The sequence below is a fragment of the Alexandromys fortis genome, unplaced genomic scaffold (assembly GCF_014885135.2).
Source record: "Alexandromys fortis isolate MF-2015 unplaced genomic scaffold, M_Fortis_MF-2015_v1.1 scaffold_210, whole genome shotgun sequence".
NCBI classification, from domain to species: Eukaryota; Metazoa; Chordata; class Mammalia; order Rodentia; family Cricetidae; genus Alexandromys; species Alexandromys fortis.
In genome coordinates this window covers 2,108,804-2,133,782 of record NW_026068101.1, presented here as the reverse complement: position 1 = coordinate 2,133,782, position 24,979 = coordinate 2,108,804, and the positions used below count along the sequence as shown (strand labels likewise).

Below are 24,979 nucleotides of genomic sequence, written 5' to 3'. Positions count from 1 at the left end.
GGAACTGCCTGAGTCTAGGGCTAGAGAAGTTATCATAGATAGCTGCAATCTGTGTGGTATGACTTGATGAAGTAGGTTTAGAAAAAAAAAATCTCTCCTCAGATTCCTGAAATTCCACTACTATTATGAAAGATGGAAGCAAAAGCCTAACTTGACTTTGGATGAGCAGTGCTGGGGAGAAGGAAGAAACTATAGATAAGAAAGGAGAGGAGTTGAAAGACCAGCAATACCACACACACACACACACACACACACACACACACACACACACGGTGCGGGCAGGGGACAGGCATGCATTCAGGCAGGTACACATTTTGTTAGTGTGAGTTCCATTTGACCCACTCGCAACCTGGAGCACTAGTAGGCCAGAAAATGAACACATTCGTTCTCACTATTGCACCATTTGAGGAAGCAAACCCTCCCTCCATCAATAAATAAATAAATCTGAAATTAAAAAGTAAAAGACCATCTCTGAATAACCTTAATTTACTCTCCCAGGAATCACTTCTTGAGATTAAAAAAATATATATTAAGCCATTTTAGAACCTAAAAAAAAAACTCTATGGGGGTGATATTTGGCATCATGTCTCAAATCCTTGTGAATCTGAAGACGGAGGGGCCAACTGCAGAGAACTGCTGAACACCCCCAGACCCCAACGCCGAGGGGCGCGCTTTCCCGCGGGCTGCAGCCTGGGCTGGGCGCTTGCGCCTCCCTCTCTCTCCTCCGCCCTCCTTCGCCCTACTTCTCCTCCCTTTCTCCTCCTCCTGTGGCTGCTGCTGCTGCCAGACCTCGCCATTTCAGACCCACCGGGCTGCCCTCCCCTGCGCACTCCTTCACTGCCAGGGCAGGAGAGCGGCGCGTTCCCCCACAGGTAGGAGCCCCAAAGCCGAAGTCGCAGGGTGCGCGCTGCTCCCGCGGTGGCTGCACCGAGGAGTGTGGTGGGGTGACCCAAGAACTATCCCAGTCTGTGCAACCGGGCAGAGGAGAGGGAGGTGGAGGTGAGGGTCTGGGAATGCAAACTGTCAGCCTATGCCAGTACTTGGGTGACATCTGTTGGGATGGGCAGAGTGTGTGCGCAGGCTACCAACCCCGAGAGTTTTGCTGGTGACCATGGTCTCTAAAATTCAGCGACGGATGTGCAAGATCTGAGAGGCACCTGGATTGCGCAGCGGCTGGGTGGAAACTAAAGCATTCAGCGATTCACGCTGACAGGCGCCTAGTAGCTCACACCTAAGAAAGCGGAGCTCAACTCCCTGCAGGCACAGAGCCAGGCACCCAAAAACCGGTACCTAGTGTTGCGGTGCAGTCCGATGTCCGAGCCTACGCAGCCTAGACCAATGTGTAGTACATTTTGAGACCTTGGGACGAAGGAACAAGGGATCAGTGACTTTGAGTGGCTGATCTCTGATGCCCTGAGTTTGGAAACAAAGTTGAGGGCGCGATGGAAACGGTGCTTCAAGAGAGGGGACATGAGAAGTAGCCCTGCGGGGAGTGAGAAGCTCTGTGAGAATTTCTACCAGGAACTTAGAGATCACTCTTCTAGTTTTGTTTGGGTATTTGGAGTTTTTGGGGGGGCGGGGGAAGAAAGTCTGAGGCCATATTGGTTCGCAGGTATTTTTACTGAGCTGGGTAAGAACTTCACTAGCTAGAGGTGAGCCATGTGGGTATTCTAAGATTCCACAGAACAGACAGTGCTGCCCATTTTCCCCTCTGCGGGAGGGAACGGGGATCGCACAGTCGGCTTTGGAACTGATCATGTTATACAGCCCCTTTTTGACTCCCGTTTTGGAGCCTAATGCGTAGGTGCGGTATAAAGAGACGCTGAACATCCTTGGTTCAGGATGAATGAAAAGGAATAAATGAGGTGCTGCAGTTTCTCCTCTCGGTGGCTGGGGGCGGGGGTGAGAAAGCAGATTGGACACTGGGTATCTTGGGCTCTCCACCCTCCCTCTCTTGCTTGTTTCTTCACTGCTGAAGTTTTGATTTTCCAGGCAGCAGACACTAAACCTACCTTTGTGTTTTCCTTAGAAAGTCACGATGTTGCAAACCCTTTTCCTAACTTTGCTGACTCTGCTGATGGTCAAGTCACAGGACACCGAGGAAACCATCACATACACGGTGAGGGGCGATGGAATTTGAGATAAGTGTATTGAGTGGTAGTCTGTGACACAGCCTTTACCCGCCTCTGCCAGGGTAAGAGGGCTGTGCATTTGTAAAGCAAAGTAACTTAAACACTTTAATATGACTCAGATTTGGGATTCCTGATAAACTGCCTTGGGTCCTTTCAAGGGTGCATTCAGATTCTCAGATGAGATGGGGAACAAAATAGAAGGATTTGCGAAAGACCCGAAATGAGCACTTTAATATCTTCATCGGTGTAAGCTCTATGTTTGTATGACTCTCAATGAATCAATGAGTTTGAAGAATTTGGAAGCCTGGGTACATGCAGATGAAATCAATGCATGCGAGGAACACTCAAGTCAAATAAGAATGTATCGGGCAAGGACACTGTCTCATCTGTGCCCGTGCCCACTGTCCTTATGGGTGAACTTTATTGAATTCATGGAGGCTGTCACTTCAGAACCCTGCAAAGAGTTTCTCTGTCAGTGGGAGACGGCATTTGCTAATGAGGATTTAAAATATACTGTGTGCCTCCTGGGCTTGTAACGTCTGTCAGCATCTCTGGCATTTCCCAATCAAATCTGATCGATTAATTAGCTGCACCAGTATAACCAATGGTTGATAAAATATTTAAAACATCATCTGGCCCCCTCCCAGTGCCCAGTGTGTGAGGAGAGAGCAAGCCAGGGCTCACCTCACTGTGATGCGGTGCTGGGTCTGCTGTTTGGTGTTTTCTAACTCAGGGTTGTGAGGTGAATGACATGTGTCCTGGGTGAGTATATGAAAAACACATTTTTTTCTGCTTCTTTCCAATTTTTAAAATTAAGCAATCCTCCTAAAAAGAATGCAAATGTTTTTATAATAAAACTCAGAAGTGAGCTAATATCAATTACTAATAATAAACATCATCTCACTTTTGCATTATGTTACCCCTATAACATTATTGCCATTCAGCAGATGTTGCCTTCTGCTGTTCACATCAACTGTTAACAAAGTCGGTTAGTGAAAATACCGTGTTAACATGAAAATAAAGAAAAATGAAAACGTGCTGTTTGTCTTCAAATGAAAATGTTTTGCTACTCAGGATAAACTTACTCCCTTCTAAGTAAGCTATTATTCATCTGATAAAAGAGTTTGCTCCTTTTTCCTGAGACTCTGTCCGAGAAATCACCGTGTAGACCAGCCTGGCCTCGGAGGCATGATCTGTCCATCTCAGTCTCCTGGGCAGTTATTACTGCTTTTAGAATTGCTTGTCTTATACCTCCTCCTTTTTCCAATCACCTACATCTTCTTTCTTTGTAGCAGAAAGTATCCATGGTGAGTTACAGTCCTACAGTTTTAGGGTTGTTATTATGAAGGCCTTCCAGATAGGATGCCCTCTTTGTGCTGAGAGATAAAAGTCTATCCTCTTGTAAGATGTGTGTGCCTAATAACTGATGTCTCAGAGAGCAGAAGTGATTATCCAGGCTTTGTCACCTCAGTCTGAACACAATCTCTGCCCACCGCCCTGCAGCCAAGTGTGAGTTGAGTGGTTCTATCCTGTTGATGGTGGGATGGAAGAACAGAGAGGTTATCTACTTGATTGAAGGTTACACAGCCAGCAAGTAGGGAAATCAACTTTGTTCTAGGCAGACATGTTTAATAGTAGAGCCATATTTAATGCACTAACATAATGTGATAAATACCTTAAACTGCAAGTTTTCCTTATTCATCACACCATTATCAAATGAACTGCCATCTTGACATGGTTTGAAAGACTGGTATCTACAAAAGAGACAGTCTATGGTTCCCCTTTCCTATTAGAGATAATCGGGTTCGCTAAACTACTATTGGACAAATATCTACATAAACAACCCTTTCACTACCAAAAGTGGTTAGAGCTATTGGTTTATTGAGACAATTCAGCCCCCTAATTGGGGAAGATACTGTTGAAAACTACAAGGCTTCTAAACAAAATTATCATAGATTATACAAATCACCAAAGACATGGAAAGGCAAAAATGGTTCGTGTTAGTGCTAATGTAAAAGAGAATAACTTAATGTTGGCTCTCGATGGAGGTTCTGAGTTTGGATTGTCCTAGCAAGACCTGGCTTGGCCCCTGGATGGAGGTTGTGAGCTCAGATTGTTCTAGGAAGGCCTGGCACGGTCTCTAAGACACGTGGAAGTGATTGTAGAGTGGATGGAGAAGAGGGCCTGTGTATGTCTGAGTCACTGTGAGTTCATAGGTGGGGTTGTAAACCTGACCAGCGTGGCGACTGTGCACCCAATGTAAGCATAAGGAGTCTGGCCTCTTTGAGAGGCCAGGAAGGCTCACATGGTAATACAGACATGGAAGAATGATCAGAGCTTGATGGTGGTGCCTTAAACAGTGTTGGAGAAACTGAGACAAATCAGTGTAAGAGATAATATGAGCTGAGTTTTCACCCTAGTAGGTTTCACGTGTCACTAAAACAGCTGACTTGACCTGGGTGCCTCCACCAGCCAGGTACATGCTAAGCGTTTATGTGCACAGTCAGTTCTCACTTCTAGTTAATGAATTTGTCTGCTCTACTTTTAGGAGTCTGCCTGAAGCATCTTCTTCACTTGGACTTTCTCAGATACCATCTGCTCAAATTCCTTCCTGAGTTTAAAAATTCTAACGAGGCTTCTTACCTTCTCTAGTGGTGTTTCTCAGATGTAATCTACAAACGACCTTCATGGCCATTGTCTGAATTACTTCTCAGGATATAATCTATAGACAACCTGCATAGCCATTGTCTGAAGTACTTGCCAAAGAATCAGATCCCAGGCATCCTATCTAGACTGACAGAGTCAGATCCTTGAGAGCCGAAGAGTCTCCTTCAACTAGCACACCAAGTGATTTGGAGGCCTAGTAAAACCTGGGAATCCTACCTTCAGGGTAGAATCTAGGTCCTCACTCTCAAGGAGAAGGAAGACTTCCTGGTTCAGCCCAGCCGGCCTTGCTTACCTCAAGTCCAAACTTTTTGCCTCCTCAATAATTTCATGACTATGTTCATAATGATCCCCATTCCTAGAATTTCCACAGCTCCCTAGGGAAAATTTGTCCTTCACTAAATCCTTGTTCACTCTCACTTTCTCTGCAAGAACTTTCCTCCTGTCTCCTTCCACACAAAAGCACCCCTGGCATATCGGTATAACTCATTCCCTACCCACCTGCTCTTCTGGCCCATGAGCTGTCAGAGGAAAATGACAAGGTCTTCACCATCTTGAATTCCCAAACCTGGGACAAAACCTGGTGTGAGCAGCTGCTTGGTGGTTGTTCAGTGAAAACCTAGAGCTAGGGCCAGACCTGGGGGTGAACTCAAAGTCAGGATGTCAGGGAAGCTACATACTCGGTGGCAAGTTTGGGGTTCAGAGTGTGGAGGAGATACGTAGGGGGCTTGCAGCATGACTGAGGCTCTATTCCGAGAGGATTTCAGACCCTAATGCTATACACAGATAAGCAGCACACTGCAGTCTCTCATGTGGCAGCGTGGGCAAGGTCCCTTCTGCACATACAGGCTTTAGAAAGAGGGGCTACCATGCATGTGGTTGATGAGTACTCCACAGTACACATGTGTGTCAGGCTGGCTCTGCTTCATGGGCAGCAGGGGAGGGGGGAATGTCTTGCATTTTTGCTGAAGGAATAAGATGTTGAGGGGAGAATCTTGAGGATGGGGCTTGGCATTTAGCTAACGGGCATCCATCATAAAGGGTGTGTCCCTAGTAACCCCTGATTGCTTGGAGTCTGTAAGCCTAGGGGAATGTATACAGAATGAACTATGAGTGTAAAAAAAAAAAAAAAAAAAAAAAAAAAAAAAAAAACCACATGGGCATCAGTTGGTCCAGGTTCTAATGTTCCTAACTTTTTATTTATGTAAAAAGAAATGAGGAATAACTTTCTATGGAGGGGATTAAGATACTGGACACCATGTTCAATCTGGTTGTCTCCTGCCGAGTGTGATGGGGGCTATCCCAGAGTTAGAGGTAAGATAGCCTTTGGACCTGTCCACACTCATTGCTGAAGTGCCAACAACACCGCTATCACTTGTCGAACAGCTTTTGAAGGAACATGAGAAATATTGTTCCATGTGTTCCATTGCCAGGAAGGTCATTCCTAGAATAGTCAGAAAGCTGGGTCTTGGGAGAGAGAAGTTGTTACTAAAGCTGTGATAGAAGAAATTTCTGAATCATCTTAATTAGTCATCATAACCTGGTTTGATTTTTGTCCTATTCTTAATAGCTGGTGCGAGAGAAGTACTATGTCCCATATTAAAATAATCAAAAACATAGTACATCTTTATCTTTTTTTCTCTTTTGGTTTTTCGAGACAGTGTTTCTCTGTAGCTTTGGAGCCTGTCCTGGAACTCTTGCTATAGGCCAGGCTGGCTTTGAACTCATATACCTCCTGAGTGCTGGTTTGTTTTTTTTTTTAAATAGAGATGGGTATAGTAAATCCCCAGACTCACTAAGAGGAAGCTGATGTCGTTTGGCTGCCCTTCCCAGAGCAATGAACAGAGAGGTGACCCTGGAGATAGGGCCACAAGTTTCTCTGTTACCTATTTTTCTGTTTTATTTTGGTTTGTTTTTGTCAAGAAAGGGTTTCTCTGTGTAGCTCTTGCTGTCTTGGATATAGCTCTGTAGACCCTGCAGGCCCTGAACTCACAGACATCCACCTGCCTCTGCCTCCCAGGTATTGGGATTCAAGGCATGCACCACCATCACCTGTATAGAACATCTTGAAGTAAAGATAAAGTAAATGAAGAAAATAGTTGCTCTAGTGTAGTCTGGAAAAGGTCATTTCAAATCCTTAGTTATTCCCAACTGTAGCAATTTGAATAAAAGGCAGAAGAGGAGAAATCTAAGTGGTTGGACTCAGTTACTGTTTTTTTAAATTAGAAAAGGTTGGGATTTGGTTTAAGAGTTTGGATTAAATTATAGATACCCCACAAATAGAGTTTCTTTCAGAAGATTGAAAATAAATTTTGGTCAACTTAAAATTAGATTTCTTTTATCCTTTTCAAAGACAGTGAAACATTTGAGATGTTTAAAGATGTAAAGTTAGTCCAAGTAGGGTAAGGGGTCTGAGTAAGTAAACCAGCTACATCAAAAGCATGATTTAATTAAGGATACAATATAATATTTACCTTAGTATTAGGAATGTACCAAGATAAATTTCAAGTGTCTTTTACAGATAGCAGAAATGAAGAAATAAGGAAGCACAAGGCTCTCCCTCTAGACTGGAGGGGTCTTCTTTTGCTTAGTGAACTCTTCTCATCAGCTTCACTATCCACAGGCAAAACTCACAATCTGCTGATGATAGCTGTTTATTGAATTAGCCCTCTGGAGGACTGAGGATCATAGTTACAATAAAAATTCGTATAAGGGGTCAAATTAATAAGTAGATTTAATTATTTGTCTACCAGAATAAGTTTGATAATTAGTATGTAACTTAGCAGAAATATCTCAGTAGTAAGACTCTTTCACAACAGGAGCTTTTCTAGTGTTAAGACAGTACCAGCAAGTGAAGGCTTCATACAATAGGAAAACATGTTTAGCATTTGAAGAAATCAAATCACAGACTTTAAATATCTCACTTACTATAATAAAATTCTTGGACAGTGAGATTTTTGGCAGGTAAAGGCGCTTGCTGCCATGCCTGACAAACTGCATTCAATCCCAGGTTGCATTTAGTAGAAAGGGAGAACTGAGCCCCAAAAATTGTCCTCTGACTTCCATACATGAACCATGGCACACATGAGCCTACACACAGATGCATAAATAAATGAATTAAATAAACCCCAAATCTAGCCTTTGTAAATATTATTAAGAGAAAAATTAATACTTCAGGAAGCTAGAGGCTGGGGAGATGGTTCAGTCATCTGCCATGCAAGTGTGAAGACAATCATTTGGATCCCCAGAACCACATAAGTGCTGGGCAAATGTGACAGCCTGTCTATAATACCAGCACTGGAAAGAAATACCCATAAGTTCCCCAGAGCAGGTGGGTTAGTGGAACTACCCATATCAGGGAGCTCTGGCTGTGATTGAGAGAGTCTGCATCAGTCATAAGGTAGACTAGAGATGGTGGTGAGACTACCCATATCAGGGAGTTCTGGCTGTGATTGAGAGAGTCTGCATCAGTCATAAGGTAGACTAGAGATGGTGGTGAGACTGCCCATATCAGGGAGCTCTGGGTATTATAGAGAGACTCTGCCTCATTGAATAAGGTAAACAAATAACTGAGATCATTCATGGCCTCAGCCTCTGGCTCCCACAAGCATGTATGCATGCACACATACACCTACACATGAGCAAACTTACACACATATATGCATACCACACACACATGAAAACAGTAGAATTAAAGCATATGCTTCAGGAAAACTTATTGTAACAAGATAGAGAACTAGAACATTGATTTTTATCTCGATACTTAAAGTTTTGGCCATAGCACTTATAATGAATTATGTTTCAACTACATTATAACCATCTTTCATAAATTTCCCATATAAAAATCTCTTTTGTCTAAAGACAATAATCCTTTCTAACCTTTGTTATGAGCAAAGATTAAAATGGATTTATACATTTTGTATACATAACCTTTATATCTCTTTTTAATTTGATGACTTTTACACCTAATTTTTAATAAAATCTTGCAAACAACAGTCTTTTAAATGAAAGCTGAATAAGTCATATTTGAAACACAGAAAACATGCACGTTGTATCCAAATATCTAGCAGACATAAGTATAGACAGCAGGGAGACCACCTAAAGTCACTGTGAAAGAGAAGTTAACATTTATGATGTAAGCAAGCACAGGCCATTGTTTGTGAATGTCCCCGTGTGTCTGAGCAAAAACCTCTGTGTCTTAAAATGTTTGCAAATGTATATACATACCCACCTGTGTGTATACCCATATCTTAAAATCAGGTACACAGCACTCATTTACAGTAACTACAGGTTCTATTTAGTTTTTTTTTTTCTTGGAATACAGAATGGCATCTAAATATAAGCGGCATACACGTGGCTCATGAGCCCAAGCCAAGAAACATAAACATGCAGCCCATAAACAAATGACACACACTTAAGTAACATGATTACATTCAACCCTGAGAAGGGCAGAGCATCCAGTAAAGTTCTGCATCTGAGCAGACAGAGACGCAGGAGGCTCCTTGGCCTGGAGCCAGTTTGGGCAGTTTCAGCAACTGAGAGATACAGGGATCCAAGGGGTGGGGGAAGGACGCAGACCTTCAAGTCTCCGGTGTGTAGTTCCTAGAGAGAAGGGGAAGGGAGAAGGTGTGACTGAAGAGAATCTGGAGACTACAGACAAAGTTTAGCAGCCTGCTGGTTGGATACAGAATGAAATTGCGTAGGAACCAGCAGCACCATGTACTGCCAGGTTCCGGAACAGCCCTGGAGGGAAATCCTGGAGGGCAGCCCACAGGGAAAGGGAAGGCCCTGAAAAGAATGTTCACACGGAGACCAGAAAGAAAGGGCCTGAAGCAGAGAAACAGGAAGAATTCACAGAGAAGCTCTCACAGGGGAGGAGGGAGCAGCAGTGAGCCACTTTGAGATCCGAGGAGCTGGGGTCAAAGGAAGAAAATCTGCAGACACCAATTTAGGAAAAATAAGCGCTATTCTCATGTGATTAGAGCAGGGTGTCTGTCTAGAATAGAGGAAGATTTGTTATCTCCCGCAGAGAAACGCTGCAGTTTCCGGCCAGTCAGAAAAAGAGACTTCGTGGAGTGGAATTTTAGTAGCATGATGGTGTAAGCACTATGTGGGTGGCAGAGAAGAAAGCCCTTCCTACGGTCGAAAAGGACTCTGGGAGCAGACCAGTGCACGTACAGTCTGGAAGAGTTCTGACATAAAATAGAAAATCTGTTAAGAGGTTTCCAGCATCCATCTTCCTTCTGGGGAAGGAAGTTGTCAGAAAGAGTAAGAAGAGTCTGTTGCTTTAGGGCTATGGAGTCCAGTTCAAGTTCAGGGGAGCACCTGACCCAGAACCAAGTCAGCAGACAGTCAGAACTCCTGGTGAACCCAAAAATCTCCCCAATGGAGACCAGAGGACAGTGTAGGGATGGAGAAAGCAGCAGCAAGGGTAGAACCCCCCCAAAGGATGATCCTCTTCAGTGGTACCCCCTTCTAGTCACAGCACTGTCGCGAATGTTTTACTATCTGGAATTGGAGGAGAGATGCTGAGGTAATTAATGGGAGAGACATTAACAGACAAATACAAGGCATGAGGGAAGCTCTGAGATCCAAGGATCCTGCCACAGACAGCCAGTCGGGGCTCTCAGGAGAGCTCAGGCCCACGTGGCAGAACGAAGGGGTCCCTTCAGATGTGTTTCAGAGGAAGGAGAAGGGCTGCAGGCCAGGTCGTTGATGAGTAGTCCATAGTACACAGTGGCTGTCAGGATGTCTCTGTTACCACAAGGAGGTCAGAGAGGAAGGAGTGTTGCGGTTGGGGAAAGAATGTGTGACCTAGATGATGGGGGTCGCATTTACTTGACTTGAATCAACCACATGGGGCGTGCCTGAGAAGCCCAACAGCTTGAACTAGGCTCCACTAGCCTGAGGAGAGGAACAGCTACGTGTGCACAGGACCTGAGCAGCAGTGGGCTGGGTTCCACCACACAGCTCCTCAGGAAGAGTTAGAGAGATGCAAGAATTCAGGATGGGAAAAAACAGGGAGCCCAGTTGACCTTTTTTTCAATCTTGGTTTTGTTGTTGTTGTTTGTGAAGTTTATAATGCAAAGTGGGAGGAAGCGACAAAAAATATCAGTCAGAAATATTTGGGGTGAGCAGTCTTGAAAGAGAGAAAGGGATTCTAAGAAGATGTTGATGGACAACTGTCCCAAACACACCATGGAAACAGGCCAACTGAAGGAAAAGAAGGGACCCCTAAGCTGCCCGTTAGCCATATGTGTCTTAGGAGAATGTGGAACTAACTGCCCATCTCGTTTCTCTAGGGTTCCAAGCCTCAGATAGCCCTTTCACAGTAGCTTCTTAGGGAAGCCATTCATTGTTTCCTGGCTCCATGTCTGATATTTTCTTTACAGCAATGCACCGATGGATATGAGTGGGACCCCGTAAGACAGCAGTGCAAAGGTAAGCTTGCTTCAAAGCCTCGCTGTCCACCGGGGACAGCTCCCTGTCTCCGTCTCTCGCATTTCCCTTCCTAGCCCTTGCATGCTAACCCACACTCTATCCACTGAGAAGCTTGCTGACTTATTTTATCACTGACTACAGATATTGATGAATGTGACATTGTCCCAGACGCTTGCAAAGGTGGCATGAAATGTGTCAACCACTATGGAGGATACCTCTGCCTTCCTAAGACAGCCCAAATTATCGTCAATAACGAACAACCTCAGCAAGAAACACCAGCTGCGGAAGTACCATCGGGGGCCGCTACCGGAAGCATAACTGCCAGTAGCGTGGCAACCAGCGGTGTGATGCCTGGAGGTGGTGTGATAGCCAGTGCCACTGCCGTTGCTGGCCCTGAAGTACAGACCGGCCGAAATAATTTTGTCATCCGGAGGAACCCAGCTGACCCTCAGCGTATGGCTACCAACCCTTCCCACCGGATCCAGTGTGCAGCAGGCTACGAGCAGAGTGAGCAGAACGTGTGTCAAGGTGAGCGTGACGTGTACTGACAAGTAAGTTCTTGCCCAAGGGCACCTCCCGGTGAGGATGTCATAGCTCACGTTGATCAAGGGCTTCCCACACAGGAAAGGATGATAAGTGCCTTATCCACAGGAGCATATACCATCATTGCAATATTCTTAAAAGGTACTTGCTCGTGAAGTCATTATTATTATTTTACAGATGAGGAAGCTGTGCCTTCGAAACTTCACCAGTGGTTCCCAACTCACTGCTCTATTTATAGTCACTTAGGAGCCTTTTAACGCTTCTCAGTGGCCAAGCCACGCCTTAGCACAATTAAACAACACTCCCTCAGGATGAATTCCAGGCATCAATATTTCTTTAAAGCTCCCAGTGTGGTTCCAGTATGCAGCCAAGTTTGAGAAGTGGAGGTCACAGGTGTTAGGTACAGAGCTGGTTTGCAGGGAGGTGCCAGAGTCATGGCTGTTGGGCGAGGGGTCCGGTTGTTTGTTTGGAATTTGAAACTGCGCTGTTGACCTACTCCATAAATGCCCCCTTTGGTTTCTTAACTTTTTTGTTTTGTTTTGTTTTTGCCGTTGGAGTTACCATTAATTTATTTTCCCCAATGAGAGGAAATCTCCACCTTGGAGGGCAGCTCTGCATTCATGAGGCTGTTTCTTTTAAAGGTCTCATTTCAACGCATTTTATTTCTGTTGCATGCACCACGGCACCATATGTCTGGGCTTCTCAGTTTATTTCCACAGAGTACACATCACTGCATATTGTAGAAACAGCTGAGGGGTCATGCTAGCAGAGCGATAAGAATCTTAGGCTTTGAAGATGTGTACGATGTTAACTAACTGGACTGTGCTAAAAGATTGTTTGCCTTTTCCTTCTTGGCAAATTCTCCCAGAACTGCTCATGTGATGATTCTTTTATTGAGAACGGATTCTACAAGATCCCAGACTCATTTCACATTGCTAGGGGCTGAGTAGGTAGATCCCCTAGGATGGGCAGGCCTGTCATCACCATCCACACTTGACAAGGGATGGGGCTTAGGAGCCCTGCCCTTCTGCCTGGTCATGAATGAGGTCATGAATCTCTCAAGACGTAGTACCATCAAGCATCAGGGACATGGTCTCTTTCCTAGTGGTTTGTTCTGTCTTCAAAATAGAAACAGGAGCTTTTCAATGGCTTCTAAGTTAAGTGAGGAATCCACCCTGTTCTGGTTTTTATTATTTGATATTTTGTGGGCAAATTTTAAGTCACCCCACATCAAGAGCAAACTCATGCAGTGACGGTGTCACCTTTCAGGGGACCTCAGAGGAGCATCTGTTTTGTGTTACTGTCATGAGTCAGAATTCCAGTATTGATGATGAATGCTTCAGCATCTGCTTGGTATTTTGGTATCTAATTTAGGATTATGACAATGAGATAAACTGATGAGGTTATATGAGAATATATGTATTCGGATGAATACTGGTGGAAAAATGCCTTCAGTTTGTTTCAGATATTCCATCTTTTAGCTGATACATTAACTTGAAAGTTTTGGTGGTATTTTATCTGAAATAAAATATCTTTGGTGAAGTTGTTTAGATTTTTACATTCATTCTGAGTTACTTTTAGCCCTTTGGGTATTGTATACTTTAATGATACCTGGGGAAAAAAACCGATGAAGAGTGGGCTGTTTATCAAAGTAGCTTATGGTTCATCATTGATACTTCTGGCTGAACTGAGGAACAATATCTAAAACTGAATGAAGAAATTTTAGATTACAACAATTCCAAGACATACATCAGGTATAGTAGAAACACACTTGTGAACAGTGAAAATGAGATCCTATGTAATTTCCCTTTAAAATATTTAGAGTAGTTACCTGTGCTTCTATGTCCTGGGGTGGGACCCCTTGAAACTTTCCCCATCCTTGTTAGCATGCTCATTGATATTGCCGTTGTTCCAGTCTTGCTTGTTCAGCCATTTCTAGGAGACGCTGTTTGACAGCAGATGCCCTGGTGTTCTGGCTTTAACAATCTTTTCACTGCCGCTCTCCCCACAGCTCCGGGAACTGTGATGCAGATGTGTCTGTAGGTGCTAGGCTTACCACAGTATGTTGACCTCTGCATTGTGTCCAGTTGGGTTTTTCTCTGATAGTCCCCATTTGCTCTAAGGTGAAGGATGGTAACTACACTTATCTGTGTAAGGATAAGATTTAGAGTGTAGTAAGGAATTGTGTTGGACTAACCAAGTGATGTAGTTGATTCTTTCCTAACACCCATAAGGTCACTTGGCCCAGGAAAGCTGGCCAGGCTTATAGGATTGGCATGACTTTCCACCTGTTGCATGGGCTTTAAGTCCCGTTAGAGAGATGCTGGTTACCACCAACATGTCAGCATCACATATTGCATCTTTATGGGTATCTTTCTGATCGTTGCCATGGTTCCTAGGTGCTGCATCTGGGTAGAACTGTTTAATCGCTTCCCTCCCTTGGAAGATTGCATAGTATTTTCTGGACCATGGAAGCGAGACCACAGGAAAGAGGTTTTCAGGTCAGATCAGCTTGAGTCATCTGGGTCATGTGCCCTCAGCATGTGGTATTTTCATCAATGGAAGCAGACTTCAACCCCTGAGAGGCAACCAATGGCTACATTAATAATCTATATCTTTTAGGAATCACTTGGACTACCATGACCAACCATTCAAAAGGTTTCTTATACCCAGTTACCAAGTTTTTTGTTAGTCTGTGATTCTTATGGAGAGCACTGCAGTCAGAGTGGTTTAACTTCCTTTAACACAGACACACATACACACACATATAGGCACACACACAGACACACAGAGACACACACACAGACACACACAGACACACATAGACACACACACACATATAGGCACACACACAGACACACAGAGACACACATACAGACACACACAGACACACATACACACACAGACACACACACATATAGGCATACACAGAGACAGACATACAGACATACACAGAGAGACACACAGACATACAGATGCAGGCACACACCCACACTCAAGCACTACAGACACATACACACTCAGACACACATTAAGAGAAAAACACACAGACACACACAAAGAGAAACTCAGAGACACACACACTTATATGCATTCTGAATAATTTTATGTAAATATAAAATGATTCATTGAAGTTTATCAAGCGACCTTGGTGTTCTTTGTCCTTCATTCCTCCTTCTTCTGTACTGACCTCCCTCCTCCCCAGTTGGGGTTCCCCTCTTCATATCACCTGTATCCTGCTATGTGCTTCCAAGCCCAGCACCCTTCTACCCCACACTCCCACCACCTGTGGTCACTGTGGCTACTCTAGGTCCTGTCCTCCTCTATGGGGATTGGGACTAGGAACCACAGATGAGAGAGAACATGCTTCAGGGGATTTCTGGTCTGGTGTCCTTACTCAGTATAGTCTTTTCTAGGTCTATCCTCTTACCTAAAAACTTTGTGGTTTCATTTTTCTTTGTAGGTAAATAGTATTCCAGTCTGTTTAAGCATCACATTTTTATCATCTATCCATCTATTGAAGAACATTTAGGTTGTTTTCACTTCCTGACTATCAGGGATGAGCCTTCTTTTCATTAACCAACTGAGAGTGGGTAACCCCCAAATCATATACACACCACCAACAAAATGGACTCAGCAGGCTGTATTTATATATTGTGCATATATATGTGACAATAATAACCAAAGAAAATAGGTTATCCTCTTGGGAGTGAGAGTAGGGCTTGGGAGGGGTTAAGGGAACATATCTGGGAGGAGCTGGAGGATGGAAAGAGAAGAGGGAAGTGATATAATCTTATTTCAATTTAAAGCATCTCAAAAAAACTCATAGGAAAAGACATATTTAATTAATAGAAAAGAGAAAAGTATCTTTATAAAGCTATTAGCCACATATCTAGGGTCCAGTTTCACAGTATTGTCACAGACATGTTATGTGCTCTTGGTCTAACTGGAAAGTTGTATTCATTTAACTATTTTTCAGGTTACTGGATGAAATTTTATCTTACATTTATAAGATATAAGATATATTTAGACTACCTTACAAGGATTTTTGCATATTAAAATACAATAATTTTCAGTTCTCTGGGTAATTTTTAATTACAAATAAAATTATTGGGCACTTTGCTTATAGAAAATATAAATACATAGCTATCTATTATATACACACCAGAGTATTTAGTCTAAACTGTTTTAAATAATTCGGCAATTTCTAAAATTTGGGCTTGGGGTTCTGTACTGGGCTTATGCACAAAAGCAATGTTAAAGGTTCTTTAATGACCTAAGGCTTAAATTGGATTTCTTCCCACTTCCCAATTTTGCAAAGTGCTCATAAATGTGGATTTACTTAATTGTTGATAAAAAAAGAGTTATAATATGATAACAACAGAATAATTTGTCTAGGGATCTGACTAATATAAGTCCAGTCACACTTGTGCCCGTTTATTATTGAGCTAATGAAATATGCAGCCCAGCTCCTTCTAATTGCCTGCAGATGTGTGACGTTCTCATTCCAGGCCAGCAGCATAAAATAGCGTTTCATAACAGTGTGAAAGTGTGAGGGCCTCTGCTTACAGCAACAGTGTGCTCCAAGGACCTAGAGCCCTGATGTCACCAAGCCACTTGAGGAGCTCTCTGTTTTAATAAACCTCTCTGCTCCCTTTTAAATGCTGCATAAGTGTGTCGAGTAAGCCAAACACATTTCCTATGACTGTCTGGATTAGGATAAATGAAAGCTACAATGAATCTTAGTTGTACAAAAACTATTTCTTTTTTTCCACATATATTTTTTAACAGATATACATCATCACATAGTCCAAAACTAAGAACTTCTTATGCAAGTGCTGTGGTCTCTATTGTTTTTCCATCTTAAACAGTGCTTTCAAACGCTCCATGCCAATCACATGTCTAGTGGACCCACGATTAGATTTTTTAATAAATATATAACTGATTATCTATGTATTAGCAGTTTAATAAAAACATGAAAGTCTTAGTCCTTTCCACATGCTTTTCCAGAGTTTTCAGTTTTGTGCAGAAGCGGAAGGCTTGAAATATGATACAACATCCAAAGATCAAGTCATGGCATTTTAAGTAATTCTTGACAAAGGAGAGTTCAACAGGGGAGCCAGACATACTGAGAGTTGTAAGTGGCTGGCATTACCCTTACAGATACACAATAACATGGTCATTTCCGTGTTAAGTATCTGAAATCCATGTGATATCATCCACCTCAGAGACAACAGAAACTTGTCTGGAAAAGCAAGTTGGATGGGTAGGAGATGCATTAGAAGCCGTAGATGGCTGACCTCTTGTTTTCCACATTGTTGCTCCTATGTGGTCATCCTCAAAGGAATGGAATTAAGAGGCACTAGTTGAAGTCAAGAAAGAATTTTTTTGCCATAGAAAATTTTCTGAGTACAGCTTTGTAGGGGAAAATCATTTTGAAACTGGCAGAACGAGAAAATATGAATTGTATTTAAAGGAATGTGTGTGTGTTTAATTGAACTTACAAAAAACTGGGATATTTTGCCTTGCTTGTAAGAAAACAAAAAGCTATTAACTTGGTCATCTTTCACAGGGACAATGACTAATTAATGAGAGAAACTAACTAGGCCATCAGGAATGAACTCAAGATGGTTCAGTGGCTAAAGGCACTTGTCCCCAACTCTAACAATCTGAGTTTGATCTCTGGGTCCATAACACTGAAAAAAAAAATTGACTCCAAAAAGTTGTCCTCTGACTTCAACATGCAGGCCATGTCGTGCATATGAAAGCCCAGGCACGTGCCCTCATGCGCATGCGCATACTCCGGCATGTCACCTTCTTAGGCTTACAGACGAAGCCGCCACCCTCTGTGTATTTATAGCAAAAATACTGTTTTGAAAAAGGAAGAAATAATTATGCATGTACTTCTCTAAAATCCTCGAGCTAACACATTCCGCTTCTTAGAGGCTAGGGAAATATTCCTGTTATTTCTTTCCTTTTAAATGGATGTGATCTCATAACCAAAAGAACATTTCTAGATTATAGCCTAAACAGATGGCTCAGCGGACCTCACATTGTTTTTAACAGGCAACTCTCAAATGCTGCCCTTTGTTGATCTGACTGATGCCGCAAGGGTCTTTGGATGCTTGGAGTAGTTTTGTGAGGAAATGCCTGGGTATTGCCGCGTATAATAACGCAGCCCAGTGAAGAGCTTTGATATAAGAAAACATATTTTGAAAAGGGGAGACTATAATTGTGTAAATTATGATATAAACCTAAAAAAATAGCTCAAGTAGAAAGAAAAAATGGGCATTTAAACCTGATTATGGTTTTTCATTGTTAATTAGTTTTGAGTATCTGACAGAAATGTATAGCAGAAATTTGACTTTTAAATAGATACATTGAAATAAACATGATTGTTTTCCTCCTAAACATAAAATATATTTTATTATTTTCTCTTCAAAATACTGTGATTATTGAATTTCTAGTCAATTTAAGGTCATTTTAATATGCATTTGTGAAGAATATATGTGTTATTTGATTCATGTAGAGAAATAGCCTTAAAAATTTCGTTATAATGGCCAGGCAGTGGTGGCATATATCTTTATTCCAGAGCTGCTCTGAGTTGGAGGACAACCTCGTCTATAGAGTGAGTTCCAAGAAAGCAAGGGCTACATAGAGAAACTCTGTCTCAAATTAACAAAAAAAAAAAAAAAAAAACCCTTCATAAACATAACAATTGCGGTAAAGACTAGAAGAGATCAATATGATCATTCTCCTGAGAAAACTGTGCTATTGCAATCCTGACTCTACTGCTTCAAAAGTATGATCCCTAGACCAGAAGCAGCAAGCACATTTGGTCATTTTCTAGAAATGTGGATTTCTGGGTCCCACACCTACAGAACCAGAAAATTCTGGTAGTAGGCCCCAAATGCACACGGTAGTAATCCTGTGTTTCTGATACCTGCTTAAATCTGCGAACGAATGCTGTAGCTTAATCCTAGCTTTCAGGAAGCTACGTGAGCTATATAAATCAGAAGTCAGTATCAGAAACCCCATGGGATACAGTTAGCAGTAAAGAGAAAGCAAAAAACATGCATGCTGTGGTAGGGTAGGGTGCTATCTTTTTTTCCTTCTCTTCCTGCTGCAATCACCAGCATGCGGTCGCAGGACCATAAGTCCCTGCTAGAATTGTATCCCTAAACCAGGGACGTGATAATGCGAATCTCAAAGAGAGGGAGTAAAGAGGGGAGCCCCGCACCTCTCTGTAAAGACTGAGGAGGTGAAGTCACATTGCCAGAGTGAAACTATAGTTGTGTTCTGGTTGGTTATGATGAGTGACTCTCAGCGACATCTGTGACTTTTCTACAGATCCCCGTAAACTCATAACACAGACTGTGGTATGAGGCAGTGTGGTTTGAAGGCTCAGGGCACACTGAGCCACAGAGGGATGAAGTTGACCTAGGCTTTAGCTGCAGAGAGCATCTTTCAGCTACCGAAGCAATAGGGAATCTTCCCAGTACCGGTTGTGCTGATGACTGTCCCACTCCGCTCACACGCTGAGATAGCCGGCATTTGAAAAGTTCATTGTGTCTTCTTTTCGATATAAATTTGATCAAAGATGTGTTTCCCATCACAGGAGGAGATTCTTGTTAGGACAAGTTAACTCTTAATCCATGGAAAGAATTTCCCTCTCCCCACATATGGGCAAAGCAGCAGGTTAGAATAGAATTGCAAACCTGGGTAACTTCAAGAATGTGTAAAGGGGCTGGGTGGTGGTGGTGGCGCTTGCCTTTAATCCCAGCACTCAGGAGGCAGAGGCAGGTGAATCTGTGAGTTTGAGGTCAGCCTGGTCTACAAGAGCTAGTTCCAGGACAGACTCCAAAGCTACAGAGAAACCCTGTCTCAGGGAAAAAAAAAATGTGCACGGGAACAGGCCAATTATCTCTTTGTCCAGCAGAAAACCCCAAGCTGTATTCTCTGAAACCAATGTTTCCTTTTGTAAGGATTGTCTTTTCACTTGTTGGCTACTGGCATGATTTTATTCTTTGAAGCCAAGGAGTAAACAAAATTTGTACCAAATGTGTTTGATTTTGCACGAATGTACAAATAAGCTATTCACACCACATCTGAAATTCATTAGCACACTGCCTTTTCCAGGAGGTAACTGCAAATTGCACACTCAAACCCAAAACTGATCAGGAAAACTGGAAACATTGGCAGCAGAAAACACTGTTGTTACAAGAAGTTAAAACACCTGCAGGTTTGTAGTTTGGCTCTAATGGATAGGTAAGCATTCAGTGTAAGCACAGTGATGAAATACATGAAAGCAAGGGTAAGTGCCAAGACATTTGCAACAGCATGGAATTCTTAGTTAGTCTGAATGGAGATTAAAAGGACAGAAAGACAGTGGGTCAATGTTGCATAATTGGGTGGAAAGCAGAGAAAAAGAGAGAGAGAGAGAGAGATTTCACTTCAATTTTAAAATTTTACCTACTCTTCAAATAGTTGAGCATTTATGCTAGTCCAGGCTAAGTAGTCAGTATTTCAATGAGATTGCCCGATTACAACACAAAACTATTCAACTAGTATTTGACAAATGCAGTCAAATCTGAGAACCACTTTCTATTGTCATTTGATAAAGTCAAAGTAGAAGAAAGGCATTTTGATACAATCAAAAGAAAAAAGAACTATCACAGTCTAATACTTAGAGAACTCAGCATAACTGATCCACGATTTTGCAAATGACATTAAAACAGACAACAGTTTAGCCAAGTAATACATAGAACATCTCAAGTACCTGATTAACTGTTAAAAGTCAAAACAAAACTAGTTTGTGACACAGAAAATCTCACAATTTGCTAAAACACATACTCAGACCAAACACAAAAGTATACCCCAAAAAGCAAGGCCAAAGATAAAAGCTCCTCCTTGGAATGGAGCATTTAAGAGAGAAGAATATTGGAGTAGAGTTGGAAAAACGTAGAAATTAATATCCAAGCCTCAGAAAAAAATGACCATCCTATAGCCAAGCAGAATAGTGAGGAGCATTGTGTCTGGGTCCCTTTTGTCTCAGAAGGGGCTCCGGAGGCTGCTTCTGATAGGAATAGCAACAATGTACAAATGTACCTCGGGAGGTTGCTTCTGATAGCGATAGGAATGGCAACGATCTAACGAGGGACAAACCAGCTCCGAAAGAGCCTATGATGAGCTGGCTCCAGTAGCTTTCCCAGCAAAGTGCTCGTAACCTAACCAAACTCTGATAAACACCTTCCCGGGTCATTTCATTTAATATCCGAAGAGCACTAAAATGCTTTGTTTATGTAAATGACCAGTTTTTAATCACAGGCTCTAAGACCTCAGCTATCCTTGAAGATGAACCCATTGACCATTACTGTGTAAGGCTTATGTCCCAACCAGAAGTACTATAGGCCCCAATGGAGTTATTTAAAAAGAATTTTCCATCCTTTAATGTAAGGCATCTTGGAGAATCTGTTCCATTTAAGCTTATCCACTGGAGGGGGGGGGGGGTGGATTCATAAAACCTCTTCTTTGCAATTCTGAATTGCTGTGTTTTAATAAACACTAGTAACTAAACAGGATGTTCTTATTCCTAGGAAAAGGAAAATTGGAACTATTGAAGCTATTTTCCAACAAACCTTTTCTGTAGTGACCTCAAGTCTGTATCAGATATACCCTTCCTCAAGCTAATAAAAACTTGGGTTGGTAAAATTTTAATATTCATGATATATGAATAAAATAATCACAAGGATGGGAATTTTACCCAATATTTTATTGCATTTACTTAAATAATGTGTGGGTGCCAGTGTGCCGTGGCACCTGCAGGAAGGTCAAAGACAGCTGTCAGGAATCCGTTCTCTTCTCCCACATGTGTCTTGGGGATGGAACTCAGGTTGTCAGGCTTGGAGGCCAGAGACTTTATTCACCGAATCATCTCTCTAACCCTTTATTATTTTAATTTTTAAAAAATGTATAGGGCTAATGATGAAGCCCAGGGTCTACCATGTGATAGACAAGTTTGCTACAACTGACATATATCCATCCCCCAGATGTGCTTTCATATATTTATTTTATTCATTTCTATGTGTGTGATGGTTTGCCTACATGTATGTCTGTGTATCGTATGCTGTGCACACCTAGTATCCTCAGAGGCCAGAAGAGGGCATTGAATCCCCTGAAACTGGAGTTAGAGATGGTTGTGAGCCACGATGTTGTCTGGGAACTGACAGCAGCTCTTCTGGAAGAGTAGCAAATATTCCTACCTGCTGAGTTATCCCTCCTGCTCCTGAGTTTTTATATTTTAATTGGCAGGTAATAAATCTATATGTTTTGAGGGCATGGTGTTATTTTTGATGGGTGTGCTTATTATGGAATGATCAAATCAAGCTAAGTAAGTATCCATTACTTCACACACACTTTATGGTATGGATAGTTAAAACCTACTTCCTATACATTTAGAAGTACACAATAAATTATGAGCCATACCTTCAACTTGTGGAAGAGACCTCAAAAACTCATTCTTCCAGACTAACTGAACTGCCCCTTTTTACCAGCGTTTCCTCGCCCCTCGCTTTCACTACTCAGCATCTGGTCACCATATTCTTCTTTTTCTAAGTTTGGAATTTTCAGATTTCACATATGTGAGATTTTGTAGTCTATCTGCAAGGCTCATAGATATTCATACGATTTCTCTGGTAGCCCAAAGAAGCTCAAAACTCTTGAAGAAGGATGGCGCAATAAAAGAAAGGAGGAAGAAGGACAGCAGCTTGCCTCTGTGGCATATGTCCTTTGACCTACCTATGGCCCAGAGGCTGGCCTCTGCTTTTAGAATCCAGAAAAGCCACTCAGCCAAGGGATGAGTTAAGAAAGATCACGTCTGATCTCAATATGGAGTAGAAAATTGCAGGGAGGCACGAAAAAAAAAATGCCAGGGTCTCAGGACCTCCAGAAGAGCTGAGACCTGGCTTACACTTACACAGCTGGCAAAGGAGAAACGAAGAAAGGAGAGAGCTATGGGCTGCCTCAGTGTCACTAGTATCCCACGTGCCCAGCTTACACAAGAACCATGACAGAACTTGCATATGCCTTTGTGCTTTATATGGTTAAGTCTAAAAAGGCTCAGAGGTGAAGTAAGTTTTCACTCTCTGCAGCTGTGTGGGCTGTCAATGATCTAACTCTGCTCCCAGGAGGAAAGCCATGAAACATAATTCAAAATGAGAAATATCTCCTGTAATCCTATTCAGTGTCCTCTTTAGCTACCAAGTCCTTCACAACCTGGACTCAGGAAGAACTTCTATTGATGTAATTGGATGTCACCATTGTTCATAATTTGAGACCTAAAGAGATACTGTTGCATAAAATGGGTTTCTATCTTTTTTTATTTATCTGCTTACCATCTTTATTCCTGAGAACTTCGTGATGATGGAATATTCCAGAAGTTGTTGAATGGTCGTTAAGAAACTGACCTGTGTGATATGGATGTACCCTTTCTTGCTGGGAGCCAACATATTCTAGAAATTTTTGCTTACATGTATGTACACATACAGACACCTACTCCAGCACATGCCTGTATGCATGCATGCACAGAACATGCATTTGGCATTATTTGCAGAAAGAAATTACACTTATAGGAGACAAGACTTCAGTCTTGCTCTTAAGATCTCAGTCAGAGTAACCTAAACACAGCCTCGCAGAAAACAGGACACCTTGGACAGCTACAGCATTAATTTGTTCAACCAAGAATTTCTGTAACATTTTCCCTAGAAGGGTCATCCACACAGAAATGAAGCTGATAAGGCACAACCCCTGGCTTTGTCATGACACATTTGTGATGCATTGGGATCATTGCTTTGTTAGTCTAAGAGACTCTTAGCAAAGAGAAAATGTTTGAGAAACCATGACGTGGACTAGAAAATAATACTTTAGCTGGGTGTAGTGTTAAATCTCCAAATCCTTACATTCCTAGGCCTTTGGTAAATTACATAGTCAGAAGGAAGTTCTGAATGAAGATCTGCTCAGCAAACAAGAAAGAAAATTCCAGTCATTCATGATGAATTAAACTTCACAGTAAAAAACTGTAGGCCCTTTTTGTTAAAATAGTTCATGACCTGTTGGAACATAATAGCCCTAATCCAGAGAAGAAGCCAGGCTGCTAAAGATCAACCTTCGTTTTGAGTTTTAGTTGTATAATCCCCTACCCCGTCCCCACCTTCACCCCCATCCCCAGATTTGTTGATGGAGAAAAAGAGCTAATGATAAAAGGAAGCTAAATAAAAAATGGAAATTTAATTGTGGTGCAATTTAAGATGCTAATGATAGTCCTTTTAAAAAGGAGAAAGAAAGAGAGAGAGAGAGAGAGAGAGAGAGAGAGAGAGAGAGAGAAAGATTATTTGGTGAATAGATCATTCAAAAATAGTTAAATAGAAAACCTTTGTAAACTAGAACTCAATACTAAGTAAACTGAAAAACCTTCTCATCGATGTTTTAATAAAAATATGAAAACAAATTGAGTAAACAAAACAAGGTAGTCATTTTCAATAACCCAGCCTATCACAGGTGGTTAATTCCTCAAAAAGATTACCAGGATTATGCTCTATTAGAAAAACCTGGATAATTTGGTTATCATTGTAAGAACTAGCTACATATAGTAGAAGAATATGGCATTGAAAAATTATTGCAAAATCTGCTTGTATTCTATATAATCAGAGATAGGCAGACATACAAAATGTGAATCCAGTACAATATCATTCCAGTCACGTATCATCCTTAGCAAACTATTGTTTCGTCTCTCAGATTTATAGTGTCCAGGTATATAGCTTATAGTGAATAATGGAAAATAAAGGCGATCTCAAGAAAAAAAATACATAAATGATATTTTGGTGGTGGTGTTTTGTTTTGTTTTGTTGTTTTTGTTTTGTTTTTGCAAAAATACGGTAGCAGTTGTGAGAAATTGGCCTTCCTCTTCCTTAGTGCAAGTCTTGAGTTTGAGTTTCCTTTGTAACAAAATAAGGAAATCTAATTTTTAAAAATTATCTCAATAGATGGCATATGACAATTGTGTCAAAACTATTTTATCCACTAGAAGGAAAACACAACTGTCCTTTAGAAGAAATGGGTTTCTTCTCCATGTGAGAGATTGAGTTGGGGCTGTCCAGAACAGAGCTGGCAGAGGAGAGAGAGAGAGAGAGAGAGAGAGAGTG

General features: G+C 41.9%; 1 protein-coding gene across 2 annotated transcripts in view; it reads left to right on the top strand.

The window, feature by feature from the left end:
- The first annotated feature begins 714 nt into the window (after nucleotides 1-714).
- The window catches only part of Efemp1 (EGF containing fibulin extracellular matrix protein 1), a 68,313-nt gene continuing 44,048 nt past the window's right edge, over nucleotides 715-24,979 (top strand). For both annotated transcript variants that reach the window (XM_050123855.1, XM_050123854.1), the window contains exons 1-4: nucleotides 715-872; nucleotides 2,030-2,119; nucleotides 11,189-11,237; nucleotides 11,379-11,765. In XM_050123855.1, the coding sequence (XP_049979812.1) occupies nucleotides 2,039-2,119; nucleotides 11,189-11,237; nucleotides 11,379-11,765 (517 nt within the window). In that variant the 5' untranslated portion in view covers nucleotides 715-872; nucleotides 2,030-2,038. The remainder of the gene's footprint in view (nucleotides 873-2,029; nucleotides 2,120-11,188; nucleotides 11,238-11,378; nucleotides 11,766-24,979) is intronic.